General features: G+C 45.5%; 2 protein-coding genes across 7 annotated transcripts in view; one reads left to right on the forward strand and one right to left on the reverse strand.

The window, feature by feature from the left end:
• LOC144792096 (uncharacterized) overlaps positions 1-7,970 on the forward strand; it is a 710,230-nt gene extending 702,260 nt beyond the window's left edge. For all 5 annotated transcript variants that reach the window (XM_078666963.1, XM_078666965.1, XM_078666964.1 and 2 more), the window contains one exon: positions 7,422-7,970. In XM_078666963.1, the coding sequence (XP_078523089.1) occupies positions 7,422-7,541 (120 nt within the window). In that variant the 3' untranslated portion in view covers positions 7,542-7,970. The remainder of the gene's footprint in view (positions 1-7,421) is intronic.
• Positions 1-27,445, reverse strand: part of CNNM3 (cyclin and CBS domain divalent metal cation transport mediator 3) — a 289,936-nt gene that overhangs the window by 219,904 nt on the left and 42,587 nt on the right. The window lies entirely within an intron of this gene.

Genomic DNA, 27,445 nt, shown 5'->3' on the forward strand with positions numbered 1-27,445 from the left:
GTTGTGAATCACAGGCGATCCGCAGACTGAATGACACACACACACTCACACGCCCCACCCCGATACGCGGTGCAACGGGCATCAGGCAGGTCTGTATGGAAGGCACTCTCACACATGTACACTCATCACCCGAATACGATGCACTGAATCCCAACAAGTCAGACCCGTGGTCCCAAGTCTCCCTCCAGCTCACCCAGACTACTCTACACCCACAGATGGCAGATACCAACCCTTCCCCCAAGATACTAGGCCGCACACGGCCGAAGTCACATTTAGTCAGGGTCCAGGGGAAACAGGTGGGGGTAGGTAGCAGGACTAGTTAGGAGACAGCCGTCAAAATGGGGTTGCCCACAACTCAGGAACTTCACCCACAGTATTTGGAGCAGAAGCGGGCTAAGGACAATAGTCGGTCACTCAAAAGGGTTCCACTAGGACCTACCTGCACCAGCCAAGTTCTGCGCAGTACAGGGGGGGGGGGGGGGTCACACAGTCTCCTGATCTGCTTCCAATTTTTCTCAGAAGAGTTCCTCCAGTGCAGTCAGTCACCCAAGTCCCAGCCGACAATAACTGGCAACACGATGTCGTGAGGAGAACAGTTGGTTCGCCGCTCTGAGGGCCCAAAAAGGGGACATTCGATAAACGGAGAATGAATGAGGGGTCCCTCTCAGAATAAGGAGGCACCTCATCCGGTACACGACAATCAGAGTCACAACCAGGCAACCCAGGCACAACGTCTGGTGCACAGTGATATGGATCGCACCAGAAACACACAACAAAGAGTAGCAACGCACCTCCCTGGAAACGAGGCACAATGCCCAGTGCGCGTAGACAGGGGTCGCACCAGACAATTCCAGTCACACACAAAAGTGTTGCACATTCCGAGCCTCCCTGGAAATGAGGCTCCACATCTGATAAACGTTGCTATTGGTTTCACTAGACAAAGTCTGGTCCTACACACAGGTGCAGGTTCAGCAATGTCTCACGAGGTAAATGAGGCACTACCACCGTTATGACCGACCTCCGAGGGTCGCAATCAGTGACTCAAACACTGCATGTAATAAGCATGCAGTTGGCGTGCCGGATGAGAGAGATGTGGCACGATCAACGAAGCAAGCTACATGGGATCCTGCAACCGGTAATCCGCTCACCACCAACAAGACGATTGTGTGCGCCGAGGTCCCCATGATGCGCGGACCACAAGTCTTAGATGCGGGTAAGACTTCTGGGGCTCCCCACAAGGCAATCTAGTCTTCAGGGACAATTCTTAAGTTTCACACTCATGCAGTACTACCAGTTGGGATACATCAGAAGATGCAGCCACTTAAGAGGGCACCCCACTCCAGGTGTCACAAGTAGATGGTGTGGGTCCCTTGTAGGAGATCTTTGATGTCCCCGAGACCTCCCAAAAAACTGAGCGCACGCCAACAAGCCGTTGGAGAGCACACTTCAGGGTGCCACATAGCAGCAGAGAGGCAGCCCAGGGTAGCCACTATTCAAGAAGGGCACACAGCCCTTATTCGCGGCAGTAAACCTCCTTGTGCACAACAAATGAGTTAGTGTGCAGTACGCAGTTCCAGGTTCTCTGGTCCCACATCCCCACAAGTGTATATGCCTTGCTGAAGTATGGCACCAGTAGTTATACTGTAGTGTGCCTGTGAAGTTGGGGGTGGTTCAAAGGGTCTCCCTTTGAACCACAGAGGTCTCTCCTAAATGTCAGTCCGGTATGCCATGAGGCCGTGGAATGCAGATCTTAATCTTTAGTGGGCTCTGGCTCCAGAGGCCAAATGTCAAAACCTCTTCCTCCAACCTATCCAGCAAGGCCCACAAATGGCAGAGGTCTGTAGTTTCAGTTGCAGGCCCAATGATTTATAGCTGTTGCTGGGGACTGCCCAAATGTCCCCAGCATCCACTGCAGGGGTCTGTGTTTGATCTCATGGTTACAGGTTTGAATCCCGGCGGGTCCACTCAGCCTTTCATCCATCCGAGGTCGATAAAATGAGTACCATCGAGTTGAGTAACAATAAACATCTGTTATTCAGCACCAAGAGACCTATGGGTGGACGTGCGCTTTACAAATGCACATGTTATGTGCTCCCCCAACCTCCAGTGTGGACTGGAGCCAAGCACACAAAGATTTTGGAGCATAGAAAGGCCCCCTTTCTACCAGTGGCAGTGCTATGTCATGACAGAACCGCCTTTTCCACTGGAAAGGAAGTGTCACTGCATATCCAATGATAGGAAACATTGAGGCTGCTTCACTGCAATCCACTATTGCAGCCTGAAGGTCTTTCAACCCTTTCCCCATGCTAGCCTATGTGAACAGCAAACCTCGCAGATAGTGAAAACACGAATGGGTATTCTCCACAGCTGGGGCAGGAAACACACGTGTACCTGCCCTGGCTTTCATCAACCACTCGCTTCATCCCTTATTGTGCACTCTTGTGGTGCTCAGGGGATAGTGAAAAATTCTCTCAGGATGGCTAGTGTTTCAGACAGACCAGCCTGAGTCGAAGTGCAATTGCGCGCACACAGACTTGCAATTGCAGGCTGGACACATGTTTAGAAACACCATAGGTGCTAATGCACACACCAGCCTGCAATGGCAGTCTGGACACCGGTTTACAAACACCAGAGGTGAGCGTGCGTACACACAGTCCGGCAATGTCAGACCTGGCCTATGTTTGGAAATACCAGGTACAAATGTGCACAGCAGCCTGCAATGGCAGGCTGGACACCAGTTTACAACAGCCATAGGAGCAAGTGCACACACCCAGGACCGCAATAGGAGACATGGCCTTTGTTTAGAAACCTAAGGTAAGCACCAGTATACCTACCCAGCCATATATTTAGGCTCCTTTTGGGCTACGCAACGTCCTATTTCAATTTCTACCTACCGTTTGTCACTCCAACGCCAAACTCCAGTCTGCATTTAGACCACAGAGTGGTGTTACGCTGTACTCTGGCTGAAAGAATTAGAGTTGATCCAAATATTATTTGTTATTGACACCCTATACTTGGGCTGTAATATTACATCTACAGCTTTGCTGAAGAGCGATCCTTTACCTGATCTTTGCACACTGTAGGTTGGCCACCCCCAGACTGATTCCTTTGGAATAGACTTGGCTTATATATTACTATAATAAATTCCTTCAAGATGGAGGAATGTGCCACTTTTGAGGAGGAGGAGTAGGACTACCACGAAGAGCAACAGGAACGTTTTTAGAGGACAAGTTAGTGAATTCCCTCGATGCCTCGGTCCAACAATCTGTTAATAGGGCAATTGAGACAGCTGTCCCAAACACCGTGAACCAAGCATGGGCGGCCGCTCTCAAACTAATTACTGCACAGCTGGAGAGCTCCGCCAGGCGCCATGGTTTCCCATCTCCAGAAGCTCCAGGGTCTTTACTAGGCTCCTCAGAGGGGTCGGCTAAAACAAAGGCCAAGTAGTCTACATGGCCTCACTTACAGGCCCTTGCTAACCTACCCCAAGCTCCTGCTAGGAACCACGAATATTCTGTCCCTTCAGCCTCTTCTAGTGCACCATCAAAGCGCAAAGTGCCCAAAGACACCGACACGGATACTAGACTCCTCAAACCATGATTTTCCCCCTAAAATGGTTTACATAAGTCCAAAAAGTCTCCCCCTGCCAGATCCTCTAGAAATATTTTCCAAATATCTTCCCCATTTTATTTCAACCCCCAGGATATCGTCCACCCTCGATCCTCGGATTGGGGTCCGGCCTCTGAGGTTGCAGACTATCTTCATGAGACTGCGTAAAAGTTTTGATAAGGAGGTTTGCAGCCGTTTGCAGGCTGAATGCCCCCGACCTGACATTCTAGACAAGGTTGCTGAAACCCCAGACATTGACCATAATATGCTGGCTTTTCTAAAGAAATTTGCCTAAGACCCAAAGAAGGGTATCGACCGCGCATGGCGCAGGTGCCAGGATAAACTTTTGGATCTGGCTCGGCCTTTGGCTAAGATTCTGGAGATGGCACTCATTGCTAAGAAGTTGCTGATGAGAATAGACTCCAACCTCACAGGACTTCCGCCGCTGAAGCAGGCCCAATAGCTGAGGGCCTCCTCTTCAGGGACAGGTTCGTTAAGGACGTGTCTAAATATTTTGGCACCTTTACATCCCTTGATTAGGTACAAACCAACATAAAAAGAGTCTTTCATGCTGCCTTTTTCGGCAAAGCCGGGGCAAGGCAGGTGCCGCTCGCCAAGCCAACACTATCAGAGTTCGCCAAGAGGCGGCTATGGTCATGGCAGATGTGACTGGCAGGACACCACCAGACATGGTACCTTCTACCCCACCAGGTAGCGGTTCTCTCACCGCTGCTTCAATCGAGGCAGTGAGAGCGAGCTTCTAGCCACAAATTACCTCAGGTAAGGATTCTGGATACCTCGGGGGAGGGGGTCATTATTTTCTACACAAATGGATGTCCATTACACAGGATGTGTAGGTCCTACAAACAGTCCAAGGTTTCCGCACAGATTTCTATCAAACTACACATCAGGAATTCCTTCCCCATCAGATGCATTTTTCCCTACAAGGCAGCGTTTTTATAGACGTGGAAATAGGAGACTTGCTGCAGAAGAACACATTGGCATATTGCTACAACAGCTCCTGGAGCATCAGCAGCAATGTCTTCCTGGTACAGAAGAGAGGAGGTGGACACAGATTGGTCTTGAATTTGAGGGGACTTCAACCATTATGTCACATACAATTACTTCAAGATGGAGGGTATCCATCTGTTGTCGGACTTACTGCGGGAAGGAGACTGGGTGGTCTGGTTGGACCTCAAGGATGCATATTTAACTATTCCAATTTTCCCTCCTCACCAGGCTCCCGACAATTTCGGCGGAAGAGAAGGTGGCAGGAATATTTGGTCATTCATTTCGTGCTTTCTTCAGCTCCTTGGTGCTTCAACAAGCTGATGAAGCCGGAATTGGCACATCTCAGGGAACAGGGAATAAACTTGATAATTTATCTAGACGACATGCTTATCATGGCCCCATGTCAATCTTTTGCCTCCCTCCAGCTACAGATGACAATGTCTCTTCTGCTGGATTGGAGTTCATCATCAAACAAGCCAAAGCAGTTCTCATCTCCTCTCAGTCAATAGAGTTAATGGGATTTGTGATGGACTCTCAGCCGGCGCAGTTGAAACTTCCCAAATCTAAATTGGGGGACTTGAAGGAGCTGAAGAAGTTGACACTATCCAAACAGGTGGTATCCTTGCGCACTAATATTCGACTGGTCGGTCTCGTGGCATCCTCAATATGGGCCATTTTCTCGGCCTCCTTCATTACCAGCCCTTACAAAGTTTGAAAATATGCCACCTTCAGAAACGTTTGTCATACTCTGACCAGGTTCCCTTGACAGAGGAGGTCAGAGAGGAACTCTGCTGGTGGCTGGACCACACGGATGCCTGGAACGGCAGAGCTACCTTCAGTTATGGTCTGGAAATGGCGATAGAGTCCGATGTCAGTCGTTGGGACTGGGGGGCTCATTGTGGGGAAGTATCCACAGGAGGCAGGTGGTCTCTCCAGGAATTGTTCCTTCACATCAATTACCTGGAGCTCTTAGCGGGGTCATTTGGGATTCAGACCATTTCTCCCAAGTCGGTATCTTGTTGCATCCTTCTTCAGATGGACAACATATCGGCAGCATGATACATCAACAAGTTGGGGGGCACAAAGTCCCCGATGTTGGTGGAGATTGCCAAGGATTTCTGGCACCATTGTCTCACTCACCAGATTTCAGTGATAGCGGAGTACATTCTGGGTCAGTCCAACACTGTAGCGGACTTTAACTCCCGTCACCTGAAAGATTACAGCGATTGGCAGCTCCAGCTGTCACTGTTCCAGATGATTCACTTGATCTGGGGTCCATGTGTGATAAGACCTTTCACCTCCAGATTGAATCGCCAGTTGGAGACTTTCTTCAGCTGGAGGCCGGATCCCCTAGCGAGGGCCTTGGATGCTTTTTCACACGATTGGTTTGCGACCCTGAATTACACGTTTACCCCGTTTGTACTTATTCCCAGGGTGGCGACTCAATCTCTCGCCAGGTGGCGGAGAGATACTTGGTGACCCCACTGTGGAAAACGCAGCAGTGGTTTCTGACACTCTAGGAACTGGTGTGAGATTGCCCTCTCCTTCTTACTTGGTCCCAGACAATGCTCCAGGGCACTCGGGGGGGGGGGGGGGGGGGGGGGTTTGCATCTGCTGGTAATATCGAGGCAGCTATACCGGATGGCATGGAGGCTTTCCCGCAACAGTAAACGTTGCCAGGAATTTCAGAGGTGGCTTCAGGTTTCATTCAGCAAGCCTGGGCACCATCTACCGGGAAGCAATACTCGTCAGCATGGCGATGCTGGATGGGTTGGTGCCTGGAGCGGCACATGGATCCTGTGGGGGCGGAGTTCTCTCAAGTGATCAATTTTCTTTCGCACACAGCCTCGGATGGTCTCACTTACAGGTCGGTAAATAACTTTAAATCGGCAATTACGGCTAGACATGCCCAAATTGATGGTAGACCAGTAGGTATGCGCCCATTGGTTTGCAAACTGCTCAAGAGGTTCTCGAGTGGCGAACACTTATAAGGCTAAGTATTCCTTTTTGTGGGATATAGCTAAGGTACTAACCTTGTTCGAACATTGGCTAAATAATTCCCAGTTGTCTAAAAAACAGTTATCAGCCAAGTTAGCTATGCTTTTGTGTTGATCTGCTGGTCGTCACACCTCTGATGCGAGTCCTTGACTGGTAGAGTATTTACTCCCAGAAAGTTGTTTACTATTTCTTCAAGAACTAAGACTTTTTCACGTTGTAATGACTATTATGAGTTTCCTTTTAATAAAGAATTATGAGTTGGTCAATGTCTAAAGGTGTATGAAGAATGCACCCGTTTGGTGAGAGCGGAGGGTTATTCAAGAGTATTGATTACTTTGCAAAGGCGTTTTAAATCTGTCACATCAGCCACAATTGCTAGATGACTGAGATGTGCCATGGCAGAATCTGGCATTGATATGCAAGTGTTTGGGGCTCAATCTGTTAGAGGCGCAATGGCGTCTAAGTCATATAGGTTGGGTTCCAATAGTCAGGATATCATGAAAACAGCTGATTGGTCCCCTGAATCTATTTTTAAGCAGTTTTATTATAAACCTGTGTGCAATATTAGTTCTGTGGTTTTTGCCAAGTGTTTAACTAGCAATAATCGGAGCCTCCTGGACTGTAATAGAAAAAAATATTTGCTCGCATTTGCACCAAGAATTTTGAAATCTATTAAGGACACAGGCTCAGCATTATCGCGCCCATTATGTCATTATTATGACTGTTGTGTTACCCACCCAGTTATATATATTGGGGATTTGGGGGCATTTCAAAGGATATTACCGGTTCATTTTTCTTTTCAGGTTCGGAACAAAAAAGGAAGAATAATACTGTTGCTGGTCAAGTTTGGCAATTCGAGTTCTGGTTCAAGTTTCAGCTGTTATTGGCGTCAAGGAGGGCCACTGAAAGGCTGTAGACACTGAGGAGTTATCGTGTGGGTGTCGACGATTGTCTCGACTCTCGAGGCATAGAAAGAGGCGTGTAATATGTTAAGGAGTGGTCTTGTACCAAAGAAAAGACTGATTGATGGTTGAAGTGCATAAGTATCATGGGAAATATAGTTCATTTAATGTTTAAACGTTTTTCATTGGCTGCTGAAAATTTGCAGTGAAAGAAGGAGAAGCAATAATCCTCACCAGTGTGTCCTTAAAAGAACTGAAAATTCTTGGTGCGAATGCTAACACATTTTTTATCCCCCTCATACTAGGCTGGGCATGTGTAATCCAATTGTACCATCTATGTGTGCCACTGTATGCAATGTTGCTACCTGTGCAAGATTTTCCTCTGTAAGGCAAGGTTATGCTGTTGCATCTGTACCACGAATGCGCTGTAAAAGTGTTCTGCAACCTTTCCACTGATTGTATTCTGCACATGCTGTTAAAACGTTCAACTTTTTTGTTTGTTTAAGTGGTTCGGGTACAAAAGTCTCCAGAAGCTACCAGTCTTAAAAGGGTTAATTGAAACTACAGATCCAAACTGAAGCAGCCGTGGCACACATCAGATATGGAAAGGCAAGCAAAAGAAATAGCAAATTCACCATTTACCAAAGGATGGACCTCGGATGCCTACTGAGTCCCAGTGTTCAATCTACACAAAAACTATGCGGTGTGCAAGAAGTAAGTTAAAGGGTAAAAATAACACTACTTTTCGATGCTTGGATTAAAATGTCGAGCAAGCACAAATGACCGCCATGAAAAGTGTTGCAAGAAGAATACACTGAAATCAAACTCAAAGTCAAGAATCATGGTCTGGGACCCAAAACAAAAAGACAGCTAACAAACCAACTCTTCGTGAGGGCTAGCTGGTGGAGAAAACGAAAGCTTTAAATATCTGGGTAGAACCATTTCAGATAGCCTCAGATGAAAATACCACATGGAAAATAGATTAACCAAAGCACAGGGCACGGCAAAAGGATTTCTCCTTTTCGCTACCAAGTTTAGGAAAACTACTGATGCCAACCATAATCAAATTCTCCAGGCACACTGTAAGCTATGGTACCCAGGCTCGAGCCTAATGCGTAGACACCACTCCAATCAGAAGACCGAAATTAATGATCCTGGCAAAAGGCAAGGTTTCCCTCCTAGCCGTAGAGAATTATTTAGAGATAGTAATTTTATTTGGTGAACAGAGCATTTAAATCTGAAATGCTGTGGATAAAAAGACAAATTCGAAGCAGGCTATAATAAAATGGTTCCCAGAGCACCCAAATGTAGGTACCTTAGGTACAATGGTCTTTGTATTGCCACACCAATAGGACAGTGATTACAATGGTACTCTGAACTGTACATTAACCTGACAGAGTCCAAGTGTTTCACAAGAACCAGAGTGAAGTGACCTGGGGGTACACAAGTCCACTGAGTTTCAAACCCAAGTGACATGGGGTACTGCTGTGCGTGCAGCTATGCGCTAAAGTTTCCAGAAACAAAAACAGTGCTTTACAGTAAAATGACAGGAGTGCAGGGGCCTTTAGAGTTCCATAATGTAACGGGGTTCCCGAAAAAAAAAAAAAAAAATACATCAACTTACTTGACCGTGTCAACTTGCCAATGGAACACAATACTAAAGAGATATTTGGCACACGGGTCCCTTATACATACCTCACTTCATTGTGGAGTTTAAGGTTCCACGGTCCATTATATTATACCCACCTTAGAAACAAAGGACAACCGAGACCCGCCATGAGATAAACACACACACACAGGAAACACACGTACTTGAGTGGGTTACAAGGCTACCGGAGATGTGAGAAAAGATCTACGAAGGGCGAAAATGTAGTGATTTCTGGTACAAGGGTCTTTGGTTTCATTACTGAAAGATTTGGGCTACAAAGGTCGCCACAGTTCCACACTGTAGTAATCCGAGGCACAGAGTTGAATGGAGCATTGCACTGAAGTGATCTGGATTACAATGCATCCCAGAGCTCCACAGTGGACAGGCCTAGGGTTAAGAGTTTCCATGCACTGGGGTACAAACATCCATGAAACTCCAAACAGAATATACTTTGGGTGCAACGATCCACACAACATACACAAGTGGGAGCATATCATAGTAAATTTCTTTGTGAGTGATAGGTCTGAGTAACATTGGTCCCTGTAGCTCCACAATGACGTGACCCGCGCTAGTGCGGGTCCACACCCTACACGAAAGAGATAATGGTAGGTGTCCATCAGTGAAACAGTACTGCTACGTGGTGCAATGGGCTTCAAAGCACCATGATAAAGTAATTAGGATGTACATAGTACACGGGCACTACATTGAAGCGATTTTTGGTAAGGAATCCTTTTCTTCTGTAACGATCTGCAGCACTGAAGTCCTTGGAAGGTCAAAATAAAGTAGTATCTGGGAGCTGGACACTCGTGTGACCTGGGTCGCAAGGTTCCCCACAGCTTTACACCTTTTTGCCGAGGCAAAAAGGTATTACTACTTGACTGCAACGGTCCCAATTACTGCGCAATGAACTGACTTGGGGTAAAGATGCCCCAACAGCTGTATTCTGAAGTGACAGGGGTCCACAGGCAAAGACGTTTTAAGGCATTGGCAAAGTGGGCTCCGGCCCAGGGCCCCAGCCTTTCATTCTGCAGTCTTTCCCTGAGAAATGGGAGGGTGCTACAGAGATTATTTGTAGTAATATCAGGGAGCTTCTGCTGTGTTACAACACTCAAAACACAAGCACTATCCCTAAATATTTGATGTGAACACATTTAGAATTGTGTTGTGTGTTCCTGTCCATTGTCAGTGACCTGGCCAAAGAGAGCATGAAAGCTGAAACTGCATCATAAATTCTTAGCTGTTCCGAAAAGGGGCCACAAAATACGTTTGGCCCGGGCCCGCCAAAATCCTTAAAATGTCTCTTCAGGTCGTTATGCTTCAAGTGCCACTGCTGCCAGGCTCCAATAACAAGTGGATTCTATGGCTTGAATTCCACAGGAGATTTCATCTCGTACGAATTAATCTGCTGAGGTCAAGAAGTAGCACTCGCCCTGAAACACGCACAACATAAATTGTGTGAACCTTTAAGATGCGATTAGACGAAAAGGCCAAATGCCGAGCACCAGTTCTGGAATGACGCACTAAGCAGAGAGTGAAGAGCTCAGGCGGCGGCGGATTACAAAACCTACAAAGGCACAACAGGGGGGGAGAACGCGATTTCTGGAAGCCTCAAGTTTCCACCGAGCAGACTGAGGTGCCATTAACATAGAGACATTGCAAGAGCAGGCCAGCCTGGTGCCGCTCCAGCTAGAGGCCTTGTGTCCTGAGTGACCACAAGTCGGAGCTCCTGTGTCTAAGGGAGCACTGGAACTGCCGCCACTTTAAAGAGTTCAGCTGGGCGCTTAGAACGCGTGAGGCAAAAAACCTCAACCCTGAAGCTGGTTCTTCAATGGAAGCAGAGGACAGCACCAGAATTAACACTTTAGGTTCACAGGAAAATAACTTTGCGGTTATACAGTATAGTTCTCTTAAACAAGGTTGGGACGGTAGGGTGAAATGTGCGCTTTATAATACAAATTAGTAAACAAATGAAACTTGCATCGGCTGTTTGCGACACAAGCCATGTGCTGTAACCAGGGGAGCAGCCTCTTATCTACATCGTTTTATATGCCAATAAGCTTATTTCTCCTGCAAGCCAGAAATCAAAGGTGTAGTTGATTTTCCTCTTTGTAAGGACTAGTGCTCCATTTGCGGTGACAGCTACTCCAGGTTCCATAGACTACTTTATCACGTGCCCCATCATTCAAATGGCACATAACTTTATAATTCAGACCGAGCCCCTTCTTGACAAGCAGGCCGATCCCATCTGGTTAAACGTTCTTTTCTATCCATCTCGTGCTAACTAAACACTTCACACTGAAATAAAGATAGTTTAATGGAGTTCTCCCAAATGGCTCTTGTGCACATGAGCATGGAATGGGCTCGTCAAGGGTGCCCCTCCAAAGCCAACTTTTACATACCAGCTGGTGAGCAGGGTTTAGTACACCCAGGGGTAGGACATTGTAGTCATCCATGTCTTTGTTCTCAGCAATGTAGAGAATACTGCAAATATACACAGTGCCCCTCACTAGTCACCAGTTATGGAGAAGTGTCGCTCAAGTGGTTGGAGCGGCAGACCCTGATGCAGAGGTCTGGCCAGGACCAGGGTTCAATTCCCCGCCTCGGCGGGTCTTGGGCTCAAATTTCCCCGGACCTGCCAATTCTCGCCTCGGTGCCTATTCCAATCATGGAGTCCCACTCTGCAACTCTGGGCAATAGCTTGCTTAATCTCCACGACGGCCCCTCGCAGCGGGATGCCTGGCTTTCACCTTGGGGATGCCCAGTAAAGGGGTTATCACACAGGGGAATACCAGGAAGGGTTCCCTAAGCAAGCGCTTAGAAACCGCTAGGTGATACAGCGCTATATAAATGAATTACATTTACCACTGCTCACTAGTGCATATACTTTAGCTTCATAGACATATATTGCCTGGCTAGTCTGTCAAGATATGGCCACCTTATTCCAGAAGACGGAAGGTCGGGGAGCTGTCACAAGTCAGCAGGCAATGAAGCTCATGTTAGGCAGAACCTGACGTGACCAAATGCTCCAGAAACCACATGAATGTGCCAACACAATCCCAATCATTCAAAAGTACAGTCCTGAAATAAGGCTCGAACCACCACTCTTTTAGAAGCTTCAAACCATCAGACAGCAAGGAAATATGTGCATTTTCTGATAGATTGTAGCTTTAATTTATTTATGCAGATGGAGCATCAGAGTGTTGCACAACATGGGAAATGTTGAATGTAAGTAATCAAAGGCCCGGGACAATGGTGCTTACGAATACAGAAGAATGTACATTTCTAGTAAGGTGATAAACTAAATAAGGGACAAGGATCTATGGAGGCATTCGGAGACCATGTATACTAACTCTCATACAGTAGTTATAAACTCAAAACACCCAATAGGATAAAGTTTATTTTATGGTGTCTGCTACTATTAGGTCTCAAAGTTTAATGTATCTTGTTCTTATATCCTGGCTCTTTTCCACTCTCCACATTTTTTGTAGATTTAGAGCAAATGAGAAAAGTAGGATTACAAGGCAGCACCAAAAAGCTAAGCAAACCTAGAAACGTTGCACAAAACGTCTTGACCAAACAGGAGTGCACTGACAGGAAATCTCAGGAGCCCAGTATCAACAAAATGTTTGAAGGGAGGCTCATGTAGCCACTACGGATAGGATTGTGACTGGAGAATGCTACTTAAATAGTTGGTTGACTATATGTGGGTCCCGGTTCAATGAAAGTAAAAGGGCAAAGCACACCAGAAGCCAAGATTGTGAAGTGTCTCCTACAACGAGAAGACCGACAGGCACATATGGAAAAATATCAGAACAATAATATCTTCACTGAAATGGAGTTCTGACATCACCTTTAAAACAAAGGTGGGATGAGAGTCCTCGGGTCCACCACGTTTCAGGAAAATGTAATAAACTGTTCTGCAGTGCACAGCTCTTATCTTGCTGTTCACTCAGCCAATGTTATGGTCAGCAAGAAAGAAGCCTCTGTGGAGATGAAGGTGAGAAAACACGAGGTCAACTTTTGAAAGTCTATGCATTAGCATGCCCAGGACTAGTGGCGGATGACTCCCCTGAGGCAACTGATGCATCAGAGTCGTCAGCCATCTTTTGACTACTTCTTTACATCTACTGAAGTTATCACCAGGCCTACTGTGATACACCCCAGTGATAGCAAGGTAAGTTTTGAACGCACCCATCTGTACCTCTAGTACAGCCAGAACCAATAAAAAAAATATTCAACAACCTATTGAACAGGTTGATTTCTTCTGAGTGCGCTAAATTTGAAGAACTTCAGCTATTTGCTTCTGCACTAAACTCTGATGGTTGACTTCCGAGCAGTTGTCAAAATATAAACTATGTACAGAGGCCTGGGTGTGCAAAAGCGAGCACCTCAAATGATGTTCTCAAATTGAGCAAAGTTTGAGGTGGTGATGCAGTACTCTCCCTTCTCCATGGACATGGAGTCTCTCTCCTCTGCGGCTGCCAGATGCTGTTCTTCTTAAGGATGGAGCAGGTTTGAGAATGCAAGTTGAAAAGGCCAAGTAGGTCCCTGGAAGATGACAAAACTTAAACATCAACGACTGTGTCTGAGTTTTTACAGGTCTTTCTAGAATAGAGTCAGAGGGAGGGCATATAGGAACATGCATATCTAGGCCAAGATCGTTCCATTAAATCAGCTGAACTGATTGCATCTGGTATTTAATCAAGTGGCAAAAGAATCTACGGTTGGGCCATTCTGTCCCTGGAGGATGGGGTACAAGCATTTGCAATGCAACAGGTCTCGCATTTACGTGAGTTTGAGCTATTGGCATTGTAAAAGAAAATGCCTTTTATTTATGTTTTGGTTTTTGAAACATAAGAAAAAGTATTGTCATTTACAATTCCAATAGATTAAACTCGCGTAAATGCGAGACCTATTGCATTGCAAAAGCTGGTCTACCTTGTTGGAAAAAAGTAAATACACAATGAAAAGGAAAAAAACAAAAACGGGAGCCTTAGTCATACATATCAAAGGCATGATACCATGAATGAACAAACTGATTCTGAAAGTAAGAATTCAAGGAGATTCTGTGATGTGGCCCTAAATATTTCAGCCCAATAATTTTTAACGAACGGAGGACTGTACATTCCAGTCCAACTCACATGGTCTTCCTGTATTCGACTACTTCCTTTTCCAGCCAGGCACTACCAGTCGATTACTCCTCTAGTACCACAGGGGCTGGCAACAGCATTCCTCTATTCTCTAGAGATATATCATGTAGAGGTTTTTATCTTTGCTTATTGGGGGCATGTTGCTAGCTGACCTGGAAAGCAACTCCATCCACTGCTTTCCATTGGCATTCTGTTTTGTCACTTTTGGATTCCTGCTTTCTAGTGGTTTTAGCCCGTCCATCTCCCTTTTGTCCCTCCTGTGGAACATAGTCTGTTTACCGTTTCTCGAACTGTCTCTTTTTGTCCTTCCATACATTTTTGTTTTTGGAAACTTTTTTATTTCTGTAAAATCACTTTATTGGAGTACATATGTTTCCCTTTTTCTCTGCGTTTTTTTCCTTCTGCCAGCACATACTTTACTGTTAAAAACATCAACTTTGCATTCCCGCTTTCTGACCATACACACTATTTAGGACTTCTGTTTTTCTACTTCACCCTGCTCCATTTTTTGCACGGTGTCCTTTTCTTTCATAAAAAAACGGAATATATGTTGTTTTCAAGTCCCCCTACACCAAACATAGCTCTACGTCTTCCTTTCCCCTCTGTAGCCTATGCAACTACACGTACTAGCCACAGCTTCATTATTTGTGCAGGTGCAGTAGCACGGGGACACAAAAAAACAAAACCTCAACCCAGATCACTGCTTTATTTCACAATCCAAGCTGGAGCCCACTTCCTTACTTTCACCACAACCCATGACACAATGACTACTCTAATGCGCACTTTCCCACCTATTTTGTACCTGCTTGTGTTCTGAACCACACATTATGCATGTGCCATTCTGTAACATCAATCCCTCACATCACTGCTCTTTTTAGGCTCAACATGCCTCTCCTGTCCCTTAGCATAGGCACCTGCAATTCCAGTAGAGGTACTTTAAATTCATACAGCAGACGCAGTGGCACCAGGACACTTATGCCTCAGCGGCCCATTAAACCTAAGCTATTGCTTCATTTTATATTTTAAACAGAAGTCAAGGAGTCTGTTTCCTTCCTTGCATTATGCACCATCACACACCACCTACCCAACAGCGCAGTTCCACAGATTTTGCACTTGGCTCCATTTATAAGTAGAAAGTATACTGTTTCATGCCTGTGTTATCCGGTATGTTAGTAACTGCATTCAATTGAACATAGCCAAGACACTCGAAATGCCACAATTCTTAAACAGAACCCCGGGTAGAAAGCAGTGTCCTACTGATAATCTTGCGTTAGCGCAACCCATTTCTGTAGTGATGTGCCCGTAACAGATATTGACATACAAACATTGCTATATCTTGCCTTTCCCCTAACCCTCTGAGGAAACCCAAACACATCATTCCTCATGGTATGTACAATACGGTCATCCAATCTACAGTTCAGTTCTCAAACACACACGCCTGCTGGATGTCCTGCACGACATAAGCCCAAAAACAATACCAGACATCCAGATCCTTCATCCAACCCTCCTATAGGGCTTCCTATATAAAAAAAAAATATATATATATATATATATATATATATATATATATATATATATATATATATATATATATATATATATATATATATATAAAAAACGCATCCTTTACACCCAACCCTCAAAAATTGCTCATACCAAACGACTTGAACACCATCAAAAGAAAATGCCTGTACCTATGTCCTGTCAAGCAAACCCCCTGTGAAGAGACTTCATAGTTAACATCCTCCCACAACCCTAAAAAAAGACCACAATACGTAGCACCGAACCACACCACTCCCAGAACAAGGGCCACATACCTGGCACTCTGCCATCACTAACACCCTATGAGGTTAATCAAATAACAGTCGTTCTCAAAATATGTTACACTCAAGATAAAATGACTGCCGAACATCTAGACCCAAATTATGACCAACAAACAATAATTGCCAAATTGCACATATAAACAGTCAATAAGTTCCAGGTGTCCAGTCGTCCCCTCCACTCCAAAACAAAGCCCACTCTTCTTACTTATAACAATAACACATCTAGGTGCATTTCTACCCATTCACTGTTTTGTGTGGTGCTGCCCTGGGTCCTTCCAGCCAACTAGCCCTGCTATGAGTGATACGGACTCTTGCCTCACACCACCACAGCAGTTCCCTCAGCATTGCCGTCTTCCTTTCCCAAGTACGTATAATCTCCATACAGAGCCAGCCTCAAGGAAGACGCTGCCCACAAGTTTGACAGTCTACACAACATAAATTGAGAAATGTACCACTCATGTACCGTGACAAAGACTTATGCAAGAAAGACATTATTGAGCCGAGGGAGTTTTCACAGTAGGTTTCTCCGGTGGTTGTTTCAGTTAAGGCGAATTAAGACTATGTGGACTTGCACAGTCTGAGCAGTGCAATTTGGGTGTATGCCCATCCTCTTCCTAACCTCCATGAAATGGTTACCACTTTAGCTGGGGTACAGGTGTTTTCATGTTTAGATTTGGCAAGTTCGTATCATTAGGTCAGACTTGGTGAGGACTCCAAAAATCGGACTGCATTCATTAAACCAGAAGGGTTCTTTAGATTCTGCAGGATGCCATTTGCCCTGGCCAGTGCAACCAGAGTGTTTCAGAGGTTGATGAAAGAAACTTTGGAGTGGATTAAAGGGACAATAGCGTTTCAGGACGAGATTTCAGCTTTTGGCAAGAATGAGGAGGATCATGAAAGTAACTTAACAAATGTATTGGCAGCATTGTCATCCAAGAGCCTTACATTGCGTAGAGAGAAGTGTAGATTCAAGAAGCGGGAAGTGACGTATCTGGGGCATCGCATTAGTGGCTCTGGCATTAAATCTAAGCGCACACATGTGGAGAATATAACTAATGCACCCATTCCCAACTGTAAGGAACAGTTAGTGGCTTTTCTTGGGCTCAGATTTTTATGCAAAGTTTATTCCCAATCATGCATCCAGGGTGGACCGTTTCAGGGCTATTGTAAAAAGAAAAACAGCGTTTGAGAGGACAGGCAAAATGACAGTTGCTTTCAATGCACTTAAATTGATGACTGTTGAAGCCCAATGTCTCAAACCGTTAGTCACTGGAAAAGAGTGTATTTTTTTTTTCCCCTTTTCTTTCCCTTTTTTTTTTTTGTCCTCATTTGCCTGTACCTCTTACCCACAGACTTTATAGCCAACCACCTATTCGTGCGACTCGGGATAACGCGCACTCACAATCTCCACCTCTTTGGAGAATATTCTGGCGGGAGACCAGATCTGGGTTAACTGAGGTATTTCGTGAGGGATGGCGACCAGCCATACCCGACACATACTCCATCAGGGTAGGGACTACCACGAGGTCCATTTCTTGTCTAACGGAACCGCCACCGTGGACTCTGAAGTTTGGAGGCATAATCATAGGACCGGGGGGAAAAAAAAAAAAAAACCCGGTACTCTAACACCAAGAAGATAACAAATTCCAAAAAGAGAGGTTTTGTCTACTGCACGATCTAGCCAGGTCTACTTTTGATGTTTCAATTAGAGATGATAACCAGCTGGCATGTGTTGGCGCCTTTGAGTCCACCCAGAGCTTACATATCTGACGTCTGGCAAGTAAAATTGCATAAAACAGTAACGGCCTTGCTGTACCAGTCACGTTGTCCGCCATTCCAGAAATTATCAGTGTTAGTGAACAGGTTAAGGAAACTTTAAGTATCGAGCCCAATGTATCCAGGACTTCCGCCCAGAAGATCTTAGTTGGCGGGCAGTCCATAAACATGTGGACGTCCGATGCACCCTGAAGACCGCACTTATTGCAACCTTTACCAGCTTGAAATTTTGCCAACTTTAGTGGTGACCAATAGGCTCGGTGTAGTGTGAAGAGGTGGTTTCGCCTTAACCATGCTGGTTTGACAGTTTTATATAAAAGTGTAAAAGATCTTATCCACCAGTCTTCTCCTTGAGGGAGCAACTCCTCCGCCCATTTTTCGGCGGGAAGGTCAAAGTCTCCATCCACCTCCTCCGAAATTGCCCAGTACCAGTGAGCCACTTCTTTGCTCCCCTGTGGTTTCTCCACCAGTTGTTGTTCTAAAGTGCTATATCTCCCCACCGAGGCGTTCTTTTTGAGGAGCTCTCTAGACCAGCTTACTAGTTGCATGTATTTAAACCTTGATAGTCCTGGGCCTACCTTTTCAAGCAAATTATCCCATGATATTAATGCCCCACCAGCTAACAAATCCCCCCATCTCGTGATTCCCCCTTCTCTTAATGGCATCGAAAGGTTGTCACTCAAACACGGTGGGAGCCCCGGGGAACCCCACATTGGAGCCCAGTTTGAATAGTAGGCAAGCTTAGTTGACCTCTTAATCAGTGTCCAGGCTCTGGCCAACGATTGCAGCACCTTCAACCTCACCTTCTTGAAAAATTTCTGCTCTCCAAATTTGAATAGAAACCCGTCCATTGGCAGACCCGTTCCAGTTAACATGGCCTTAAACATTCTCCCTACTGTTGAGTCCGATGGTGTCTTCAGTAGCATTCTTGAGTATGATAGCTGAAAGGCCCAGGCGTAGTATTGTATGTCTGGAAGGGAGAGCCCACCCTTTTCCCTCCTCCTTCTCAGTTTCTTCCATGCTATCCGAGTTGCTTTGTAGTTCCACACAAACGAGTTGATGTCCTGTTGGCACTTCTTAATTTGTTTTGAATCAAAAGCTAATGGAATGCTGTTGAATATAAAAGTAAGTTTCGGTATGATTGACATTTTTATAAGACTTACCCTCCCATAGATCGTCAATGGGAGGAATGCCCATGCTTTAAGGAACGCCCGACATTCTCGGGATATCCGATTCAGGTTTACTTGAGCTAAGTTCTTAAGTTCCTGGGTGATCGTGATTCCCAGATAGCGCATTGAGGGGGTTGTGACCAATTGTGAATTATTAATATTCCACTCCATTATTTCGGTTTTTCCCGCGTTTATCTTGTATCCCGAGATTTCCCCGAATTCTTCTGCTCTCCTGACAACTGTTGGAAATGCCTGAATGGGGTCTGACGTATATATCAGGATATCATCTGCATACATGCCCAGACGTTTCACCCACCCGCTGAACTCAAAGGGGATAATACTCTGTTCATCTCTTATTATCTGTGCGAAGGGCTCTATATAGAGATCGAACAGAAGCGGGGAAAGGGGACAGCCCTGCCTAGTTCCTCGTGAAATCTTAAGTGGCTCAGTGAGTGTATCATTCACTAGTATCTTAGCGGTAGGAGCTCTATATAGAAGCTGGATGGTGCGGCAAAATTTCTCGCCTAGTTGGAATTTCCTTAACACATCTGTCAAGTAGAGCCAGTTGACCCTATCAAAGGCCTTTGTGGCATCTAATGTTAGGGTGGCCAAGGGTAAAGAAAAAGTTGTTGCGATGTCTATCGCGGCGATCAAGTCCCTGGTTAGATCCGCCATCTGGCGTCCCTTGATAAAGCCCTTTTGATCTTCATGGATTATAGAGCCGATCTCGCTTGCCAAACGTGCTGATAGAACTGCAGCGAAGATCTTGTAATCTATATTCAGCAGCGAGATCGGACTATAGGACCCGCAGTCTGTTGGATCTTTACCTGGTTTTAGTATAAGGACTATAGTTGCTTCACTCCATGATGCAGGAGGCATTACCCCTTTTGTAAAGATGTTATTAAATAAGAGAGTCAATGTTTTAACTAACTTTAAACACAAAACCCGGTACAATTCCCCTGGGAGGCCATCTGGCCCTGCCGCCTTCCCATGCTTTAATTGACCTATCGCCTTACTCACTTCCTCTTCTGATATCTCCCTTTCTAGGCGACCGATCTGATTTCCAGATAGGGTAGGTAGTTGAATCCTATCTAACCATAGATTTCTTGCCTGGGGGTCGTCTTCAATATCTTCAGTGTATATGTTTTGGAAGAACTCCTGAAAAGCCCTGCCGATCTCCTTATTCGTGTTCCTAACAGCAGTGTCTCCCCCCTTACGGATGCCCTTTATAAACTTTTTTGTTTTATCTATTTTGACTTTCAAGGCTAAAACCTTACCCGCCGCCTCTCCGTATTCAAAGTTCGAAATCTTGCTTGCCTCCCACCTCTTCTCTACTCTTTCCTGTAGAATTTTGTTCAGCTCCTGCTTCAGTTTATTTCGTTCTTCCTGCTCTGCGGAGGTACCCCCAGAAGACCCGCAAATCCTATCTAGACTAACCAGATCCTTTTCTAGGTTCCTGATCTTTTCCCTATAGACTTTGCCTCTGAATGATGCACGATTTGTAATATGCCCTCTTAGAAAAGCTTTGAGGGATTCCCAAACTATACTTATTTCCGCAGAGTCTAGGTTTATTTCCAGGAAGTTTGACACTTCTTCTGCCAACAGGTCGGTCTCCACCTGATCTAAAAGTATCGTCCGATCAAAAGACCATGACGAAAAAAGCTTTTGTCGCGTGAGTGTCAAAGAGAACATTATTGCTGAGTGGTCTGAGAGGTGTGGGGGTAAATACCGTAGCCCCTTCACCATCTCTTGGATACTGTAGCTAAAGAGAGCATAATCAATCCTTGAACCGTGTTTATACTTAAGGTTCCTATACGAAACCCCAAGAGCTTTCCCAGCCCTGTCTCTCCATACATCTGCCAGTCCTAGGGACGACATTATGGACAGCATAACCTGTCTTGATTTAGATGGTACCAGCGCTCTGGAGTTTGGAGACTTATCAGGCGTTGGGGTTTAGGACGATATTGAAGTCCCCCGCCCATATAATAGGGTGGTTTGATGTAACTAGTGCCCCTTGGATTTTTTGGAGGTAGGATGGGTCGTCCTGGTTCGGACCATAATACCCTACAAGTGTATAGTGTTGACCATCTAACGTTATTTTACATACCAACCACCTACCACTAAGATCTTCCTCATATGCCAGAATTTGTGCTTTCGCTGATTTTTTAAACAAGATGAGAATCCCACGGATGTTGGCGGACTGATTTGTACAGATAAATAAATCAACCCACTTCTGTGTCTTCAGTATTGTTTCTACTTCCTGTTTAAGCAGGTGTGTCTCCTGTAACACTATTATCTGGGCCGGGGAATCCCTGAAGTATTGTAAAATTCTATGTCTCCTGCCCTTCACTCGAAGCCCATTAATGTTCCAAGACAGAAAGTGTATTTCTGTCATGTTTTTTCTCCTCTCCTGAGCCCACGTGACTCTTTATATCCCTCTTCCTTTAGTAGAGTTTTTAATCTCTCTCTCGAGGTGGCATTATGATAATAGTTGACGTCAATTGATCTTGATTGTGAGCAGACTTAAGGTTGTGATTGTGAAGAAGAAACTGAATACAGGCATCTGAAGTTTTTTCATTACCCCCCCTGCCCACCCCCCACCCTTAGAAACCCCCCCCTCATTTTTCCTGGCTTGTTGGTTTGCCAGGTTTACGTAGGTGTATTGGTCTCATACCCCGTCAGCTTCTTTTTCCATGTTATTTATATTTAATTTTAGGAGTGATGTCTTCCATGTCCCCCTTTGAATAAGAGTCAATATGAGAATAAATATGAGAACAGGAAGGGTTTTTTTTTTTTTTTAATTAATTTTATATCCCCTTTTTTCTTTATGCTTAATATGTTTTTAGGTTATGGTTTATGTTTTTTCCTTTATTTATTATACCTACAGTTTTGATCCCCCTTTTTATTTTTTATTTTTATTTTATCCCCTTACATTTGTGCTACATTTGTGCTATGTTTTATGTTTTTTAGGATTTTTACTCCTTATTTCCACTATTTCCTTTAGAGACTAGTACTTCTCCCCCGCCGTATGGCTATAAGGTGTGTTTCCTGTTCCTAGAGGTTCGTTCTCCCCGCGTGTTCGGAGATGGAGAGAATTAACTCATCTGCTTCCCTAGGGGAGCGGATATTGTACATCTTATTGTTGTACATTATTTTTAGATATGCAGGAAACCTCATTTGTACTGTTGCCCCCACTGCCCTGAACTTGTCCATTCTTTGTCCTAACTCCCACTGTCGTTCTAAGGTGACTTTTGATAGATCTGACCGCACCTCAAATGAAAAGTCCAGAGCTTTTAGTGGTTTGGCCTTCAGGGCAAGATTGAGAATCTTCTCTTTCAGGGAGTATGTCAGAAAATTCATAAGAATTTTCCTTGGCTTCACTCTCCCAGAGTTGAGGCGAAAAGGGTCCCTGTGAATTCTCTGAATATCTTTGGCCAACTCTTCCTCAGTTTCTTCTAGGTTGAGGGCGCCTTTTAGTAGAGATACTACGTAGGTCTTGAGGTCCCCCCCTTCCTTTGCCTCAGGAACCTTTAAGATTCGTAGGTTGTTTCTTCTAGAGAAGTTCTCTAAAGATTCGACCCTCTCCCTCAACTCATCCCCCTCTTTCCTTAGGGACTGAATCCTGACTTGTGCTGTCTCCAAGTTAGCTTTTAGCTCTCCTACCGATCCCTCTAGTGTCTCTGTTCTCTCTGAGAGCCCGTCTACTTTTCGCTCCAGGGTGTCACAGGCTGACCTTATCTCGTTCTGATTTTGTTTGGATTCTGCAAAACCCAACTTTATCTCTCTTCTCATGACATTTAACAAGTCCTCTAGGGTAGCCCCTCCTTGCTCCTCCCCCATCTCATTCTCCTTCTCCTTCCCCTTCCCCTTCCCCTTCTCTTTTTCCACATACCTTGTACTACCCTCTTCTCCACCACTGATATCCCCCTCCTCCACCTCACCAGAGGCCTCTGTTGATGACGTTGTTACCTCGGGCGTATGTACTAGTACAGGCACTTCATGCGTGGTTCCCTCTGGATCTTCTGGACCCCTCTGCTCTGCCATCCTCCGTGTGGATCTTTCAGGGGCTTGTCTAACAAGGCTGTCTGGGCAATGGGTGACCTTTAAAACCTGAGGCAACACCTTGAAAAAGGTGCGGAGCGAGGGAGTTATTTTTGAGACTGATGGCTTCTTATCTTTCCCCCTTGCCTGTGTGTTAGAAGTAGGGACTGCCCCTTCTCTGGGACCACCACTTTTGTCACTCAGGTCGTTCAGCTCAGAGGGACCCCCCACACAGTGCTCTTTACACCCTGGACTAGCTCCCTTCCTCTAGTGTCTCTGTTCTCTCTGAGAGCCCGTCTACTTTTCGCTCCAGGGTGTCACAGGCTGACCTTATCTCGTTCTGATTTTGTTTGGATTCTGCAAAACCCAACTTTATCTCTCTTCTCATGACATTTAACAAGTCCTCTAGGGTAGCCCCTCCTTGCTCTCCTTGCTCCTCCCCCATCTCATTCTCCTTCTCCTTCCCCTTCCCCTTCCCCTTCTCTTTTTCCACATACCTTGTACTACCCTCTTCTCCACCACTGATATCCCCCTCCTCCACCTCACCAGAGGCCTCTGTTGATGACGTTGTTACCTCGGGCGTATGTACTAGTACAGGCACTTCATGCGTGGTTCCCTCTGGATCTTCTGGACCCCTCTGCTCTGCCATCCTCCGTGTGGATCTTTCAGGGGCTTGTCTAACAAGGCTGTCTGGGCAATGGGTGACCTTTAAAACCTGAGGCAACACCTTGAAAAAGGTGCGGAGCGAGGGAGTTATTTTTGAGACTGATGGCTTCTTATCTTTCCCCCTTGCCTGTGTGTTAGAAGTAGGGACTGCCCCTTCTCTGGGACCACCACTTTTGTCACTCAGGTCGTTCAGCTCAGAGGGACCCCCCACACAGTGCTCTTTACACCCTGGACTAGCTCCCTTCCTCTTTCCTTTACCCCCCTTTTTCTTCCAGGTTTCTTTCTTATTGCTGTTCTTAGTAATTTTTGTTGATTTCGGACCCTGTTTGCTGACAAAAATCGGGGCTGCTTTTAATCCAGCACCCCCCTCTGAGTTGGCAGTCCAACCCTCCTCCTTACTTTCACTGTAGGAGTCGTCTTTATCCTTGCCTGCTATTTTAACCCCGAGGGGAGATTCCTCATGTAGTGCAGCCACTTTCAGTTTCAGCCTCCTAGCAGCCGTCTCCACGGCTTCGAGATCCCCCTTTCGTAACCTTGAACGTGTGGTTACTGTGGCCGTCACCGCCGTCGTCAGAAGTGCTTTTTCACGGTCTTCTGTGCCCCCTCCAAATCTGAGGAAACCTCGGGCTGCCACCCGGCGTCCTCGCCGCAGCTCCACGGCTGCACGGAACCACTGCTGCAAGGCGGTGGGAGGGGCGAATGACGCCGGGGCTGGGGCTGGAAGCTCGATCACACACATCCGCGTCCTGTCATCCCTTGCCGCTTTCGAGTGAAAATAAACGTAAAAGTGAAAACTTCTCGGCCCACAATGCGAGCAAAAAGGGTATGCAGCGTTGCCGATTGCTCTACCGACGGGAAGACACCGAAATGCAAGTATTGCTGCGTCTCAATCAGGTTGCAGGGGTAGAGACCATCACCTGCGTGCGAGCCGCTCTAGCTCGCGGCCGCCATGTTCTCCAATAAGACGGAAAAGAGTGTATTGTAATGGTTGATGCAAGCAGCTGTGGACTTGGTGGGGTGTTAATGCAGCACGAACAGGGCAAAGAATGGATTGCAGCTTACGCGCTGCATGCATTGCGTGACACTGAGAAAAATTATTCAGTTATAGAGAGAGAGTTATTGGCTTGTGTATGGAGTGCAGAGCATTTTAGGGCTTTTTTGAGGGGAACCAATTTCATTTTAAAAACTGACCACATGCAATTGGTGCATATCTTGGCACCAGGTAGAGGGCACCGCTATGTTGGCAAGCTTGGCCAGATTAGCGTCCAGGTTACAGAACTTCCAATATAGCATGGAGTACGTTCCGGGGGGAGTGCAATGTGCACGACAATTGCATGTCCAGGCTCCCACTACTTTGTAAGGGGCAACTGGGTATGGGGGGGAAGAGGAGTGAAGTGGTTTTCACGTTGTAGAATGTTAACTTGTATGGAGTATCCTGTGATTCAGGAACAGGGTGGAAAGAGGAAATTGATAAGGCTGGAGAATAGGACAGGGTAATCCAAAGAAACAGAAGAATAAGCAGAAAATGAATGTTGGTGATATGGTGCATCTCAAGAAGGGGAGGATAAGCAGTAAGGGATTAGCATGTTGGACAAAACCCACATGTGTCACTGAGGTGTTTAACAGTGCTGTGCGTGTTTTCAAAGGGAAGGATTGCGACCCAGTGGACTGCCGGGATAATGTTTTTGGACGCGGGAGAAACAGCTGATTTTGTGTGGGTTTCTTCTATGTCCAGAGGAATGCAATCCAGTGGAGAAATGGGCACTCTGGGTGTAGCTAGGAGTGTGAGGACATGCAATCCTCCCGCGAGGTTTCAAGATGTATGTGTTCGTATAGGTAGGGAATTCGTGCAAAGAGTTGGATTTTTTGTTTGCTTTTCTAAAAGAGGAAAGGTGTGTTACATGTAACTTGTGCAAAAAGTGGAGTGCTCGAGCGCTACTTGTGTTGCCTTAGTGTCACTCACTCGTGCTCACGTCTTTTAAATAATAAGGCATATTGTTAGCACGAGAAATGCGCTCGACATGTATGCGCACTCGTGTCTTTGTGTTATGATTTGTAGTTGGGGGCCTAACTGGGCGGGCTAGTGGGTCGATAGGTTTCGAATGGTGGAGGAAACATATATGGGAGGATGTTTACAGTTGTGGCATTCTATTGTATGACAGACTTAATCGCACCTCTGATACATGTGAAAAGAGTATACTTGTGCTCACCTTCGAGTTGTGGATCATTTCTACGAGCGTGAGTGCTTACTTGCAACATTATCTATAAATATATATGACTTTCAGGGATTGACAAACGTATGTCTGAACACCTCCAACAGTTGCAGTTTTAAAGGCATACTGTTGAAATCTCCTGTACATTCCTACATGGAATCTCCTCTTGGTCATGTTCCCTGCGTGGAACACAGAACGTGGGGAGTCTGGCAGTTGCTGCCTGGGAGCTGTCAAGACTGGTCATAAATACATAAAGTACTCACCCACTGTGTTGAGGTGATTCTTTTCACATACTTCTCGCAAACAGTTGTAAATTCCAGTGAACATACAACCATATATTTGCTCAATGTAAACTGTGCTGAACAAGTGCAATTTCTCTTGTTAAAACTTTGATTCTGTTTTTTCTCCAGGGAGAAAGCCTTCCACAACACCAGCTAGTGAGAAACTCCTGTGTCTACAAAAAGCGTACTCCTGCTTTTATCAGCACATTTTCAACCTTTCACAAAGTGGGGAGAGGTTGAAGAGCAGTTAATACTGTTAAACATTTAAGTTGTTTTGTTCACACGAAGAAGATCTTAATGTGAGTTCATTCTACCGAGTACAAACCAAGTTTTGTTCATGTAAGCCTAACCAACACAAAACAGCATAATTATTGGGTCCATAACACTCAGACTCTAACAAGACCTTCCAAAGTTCATCTAGTTGGGAAAATGTATGCATCCTGCCATACACAAGAGGCTTGGCAAACAAGGGAACTGAAGCACAGTTTTAGGAAGTAATTTGCCCAGGTCGCAGTTTTGTCGGTGGCGGCGTTTACAATAATGCGAGCAAATGCTTACAGTAATTCACAAGACACTTCCTCTGAAAATGAAATCCTCGCTTCCTTGGATAGTTAAATAAGAATCAAAGCAGTTGCACAATTAGAACAATGATATAGCCCGAATACTACTGTCGTCTGAACTCCGGCATACTGAAAATACCGACCTATTCTGAACGCTCCCAGGATCAGAAAGCTGGCTAAACCCATAAGTAGAATCTCCGAATATTATTTGGAGTCCAGTATAATTAGGAAGGTCACATTATCGGAGTCTTGCTAGGATCCAAACTCTGACCTGATATATGCCCTTGCATAAACCGAGAACCTTCCTCAAAGTCCTGATATTATGAGAATAATTCAATAATTTGTCACCTCACTGTTTAGGTCAAGCCTAGACATCACATGCATTGTCTGAAGATATGCTGTATTCGGCATCTCATTTTAGCCCCTCGCTGTTGATTGGTTAAGGAGAGCGTCACTCGCAAAAGCTTGTTTCTCAATTGTGTTCTTGTTTTCTATGTCCCACCTTATCGCGTCACCTGGAGTACTCACCTATTACGGGTCTTCTTTCACAAAAGGTTTTTCCCGCTGTGTTTACGCACTCTTATTTTTGTGGCAGAGT

The sequence above is a fragment of the Lissotriton helveticus genome, chromosome 11, assembly GCF_964261635.1.
Source record: "Lissotriton helveticus chromosome 11, aLisHel1.1, whole genome shotgun sequence".
Taxonomy (NCBI): domain Eukaryota; kingdom Metazoa; phylum Chordata; class Amphibia; order Caudata; family Salamandridae; genus Lissotriton; species Lissotriton helveticus.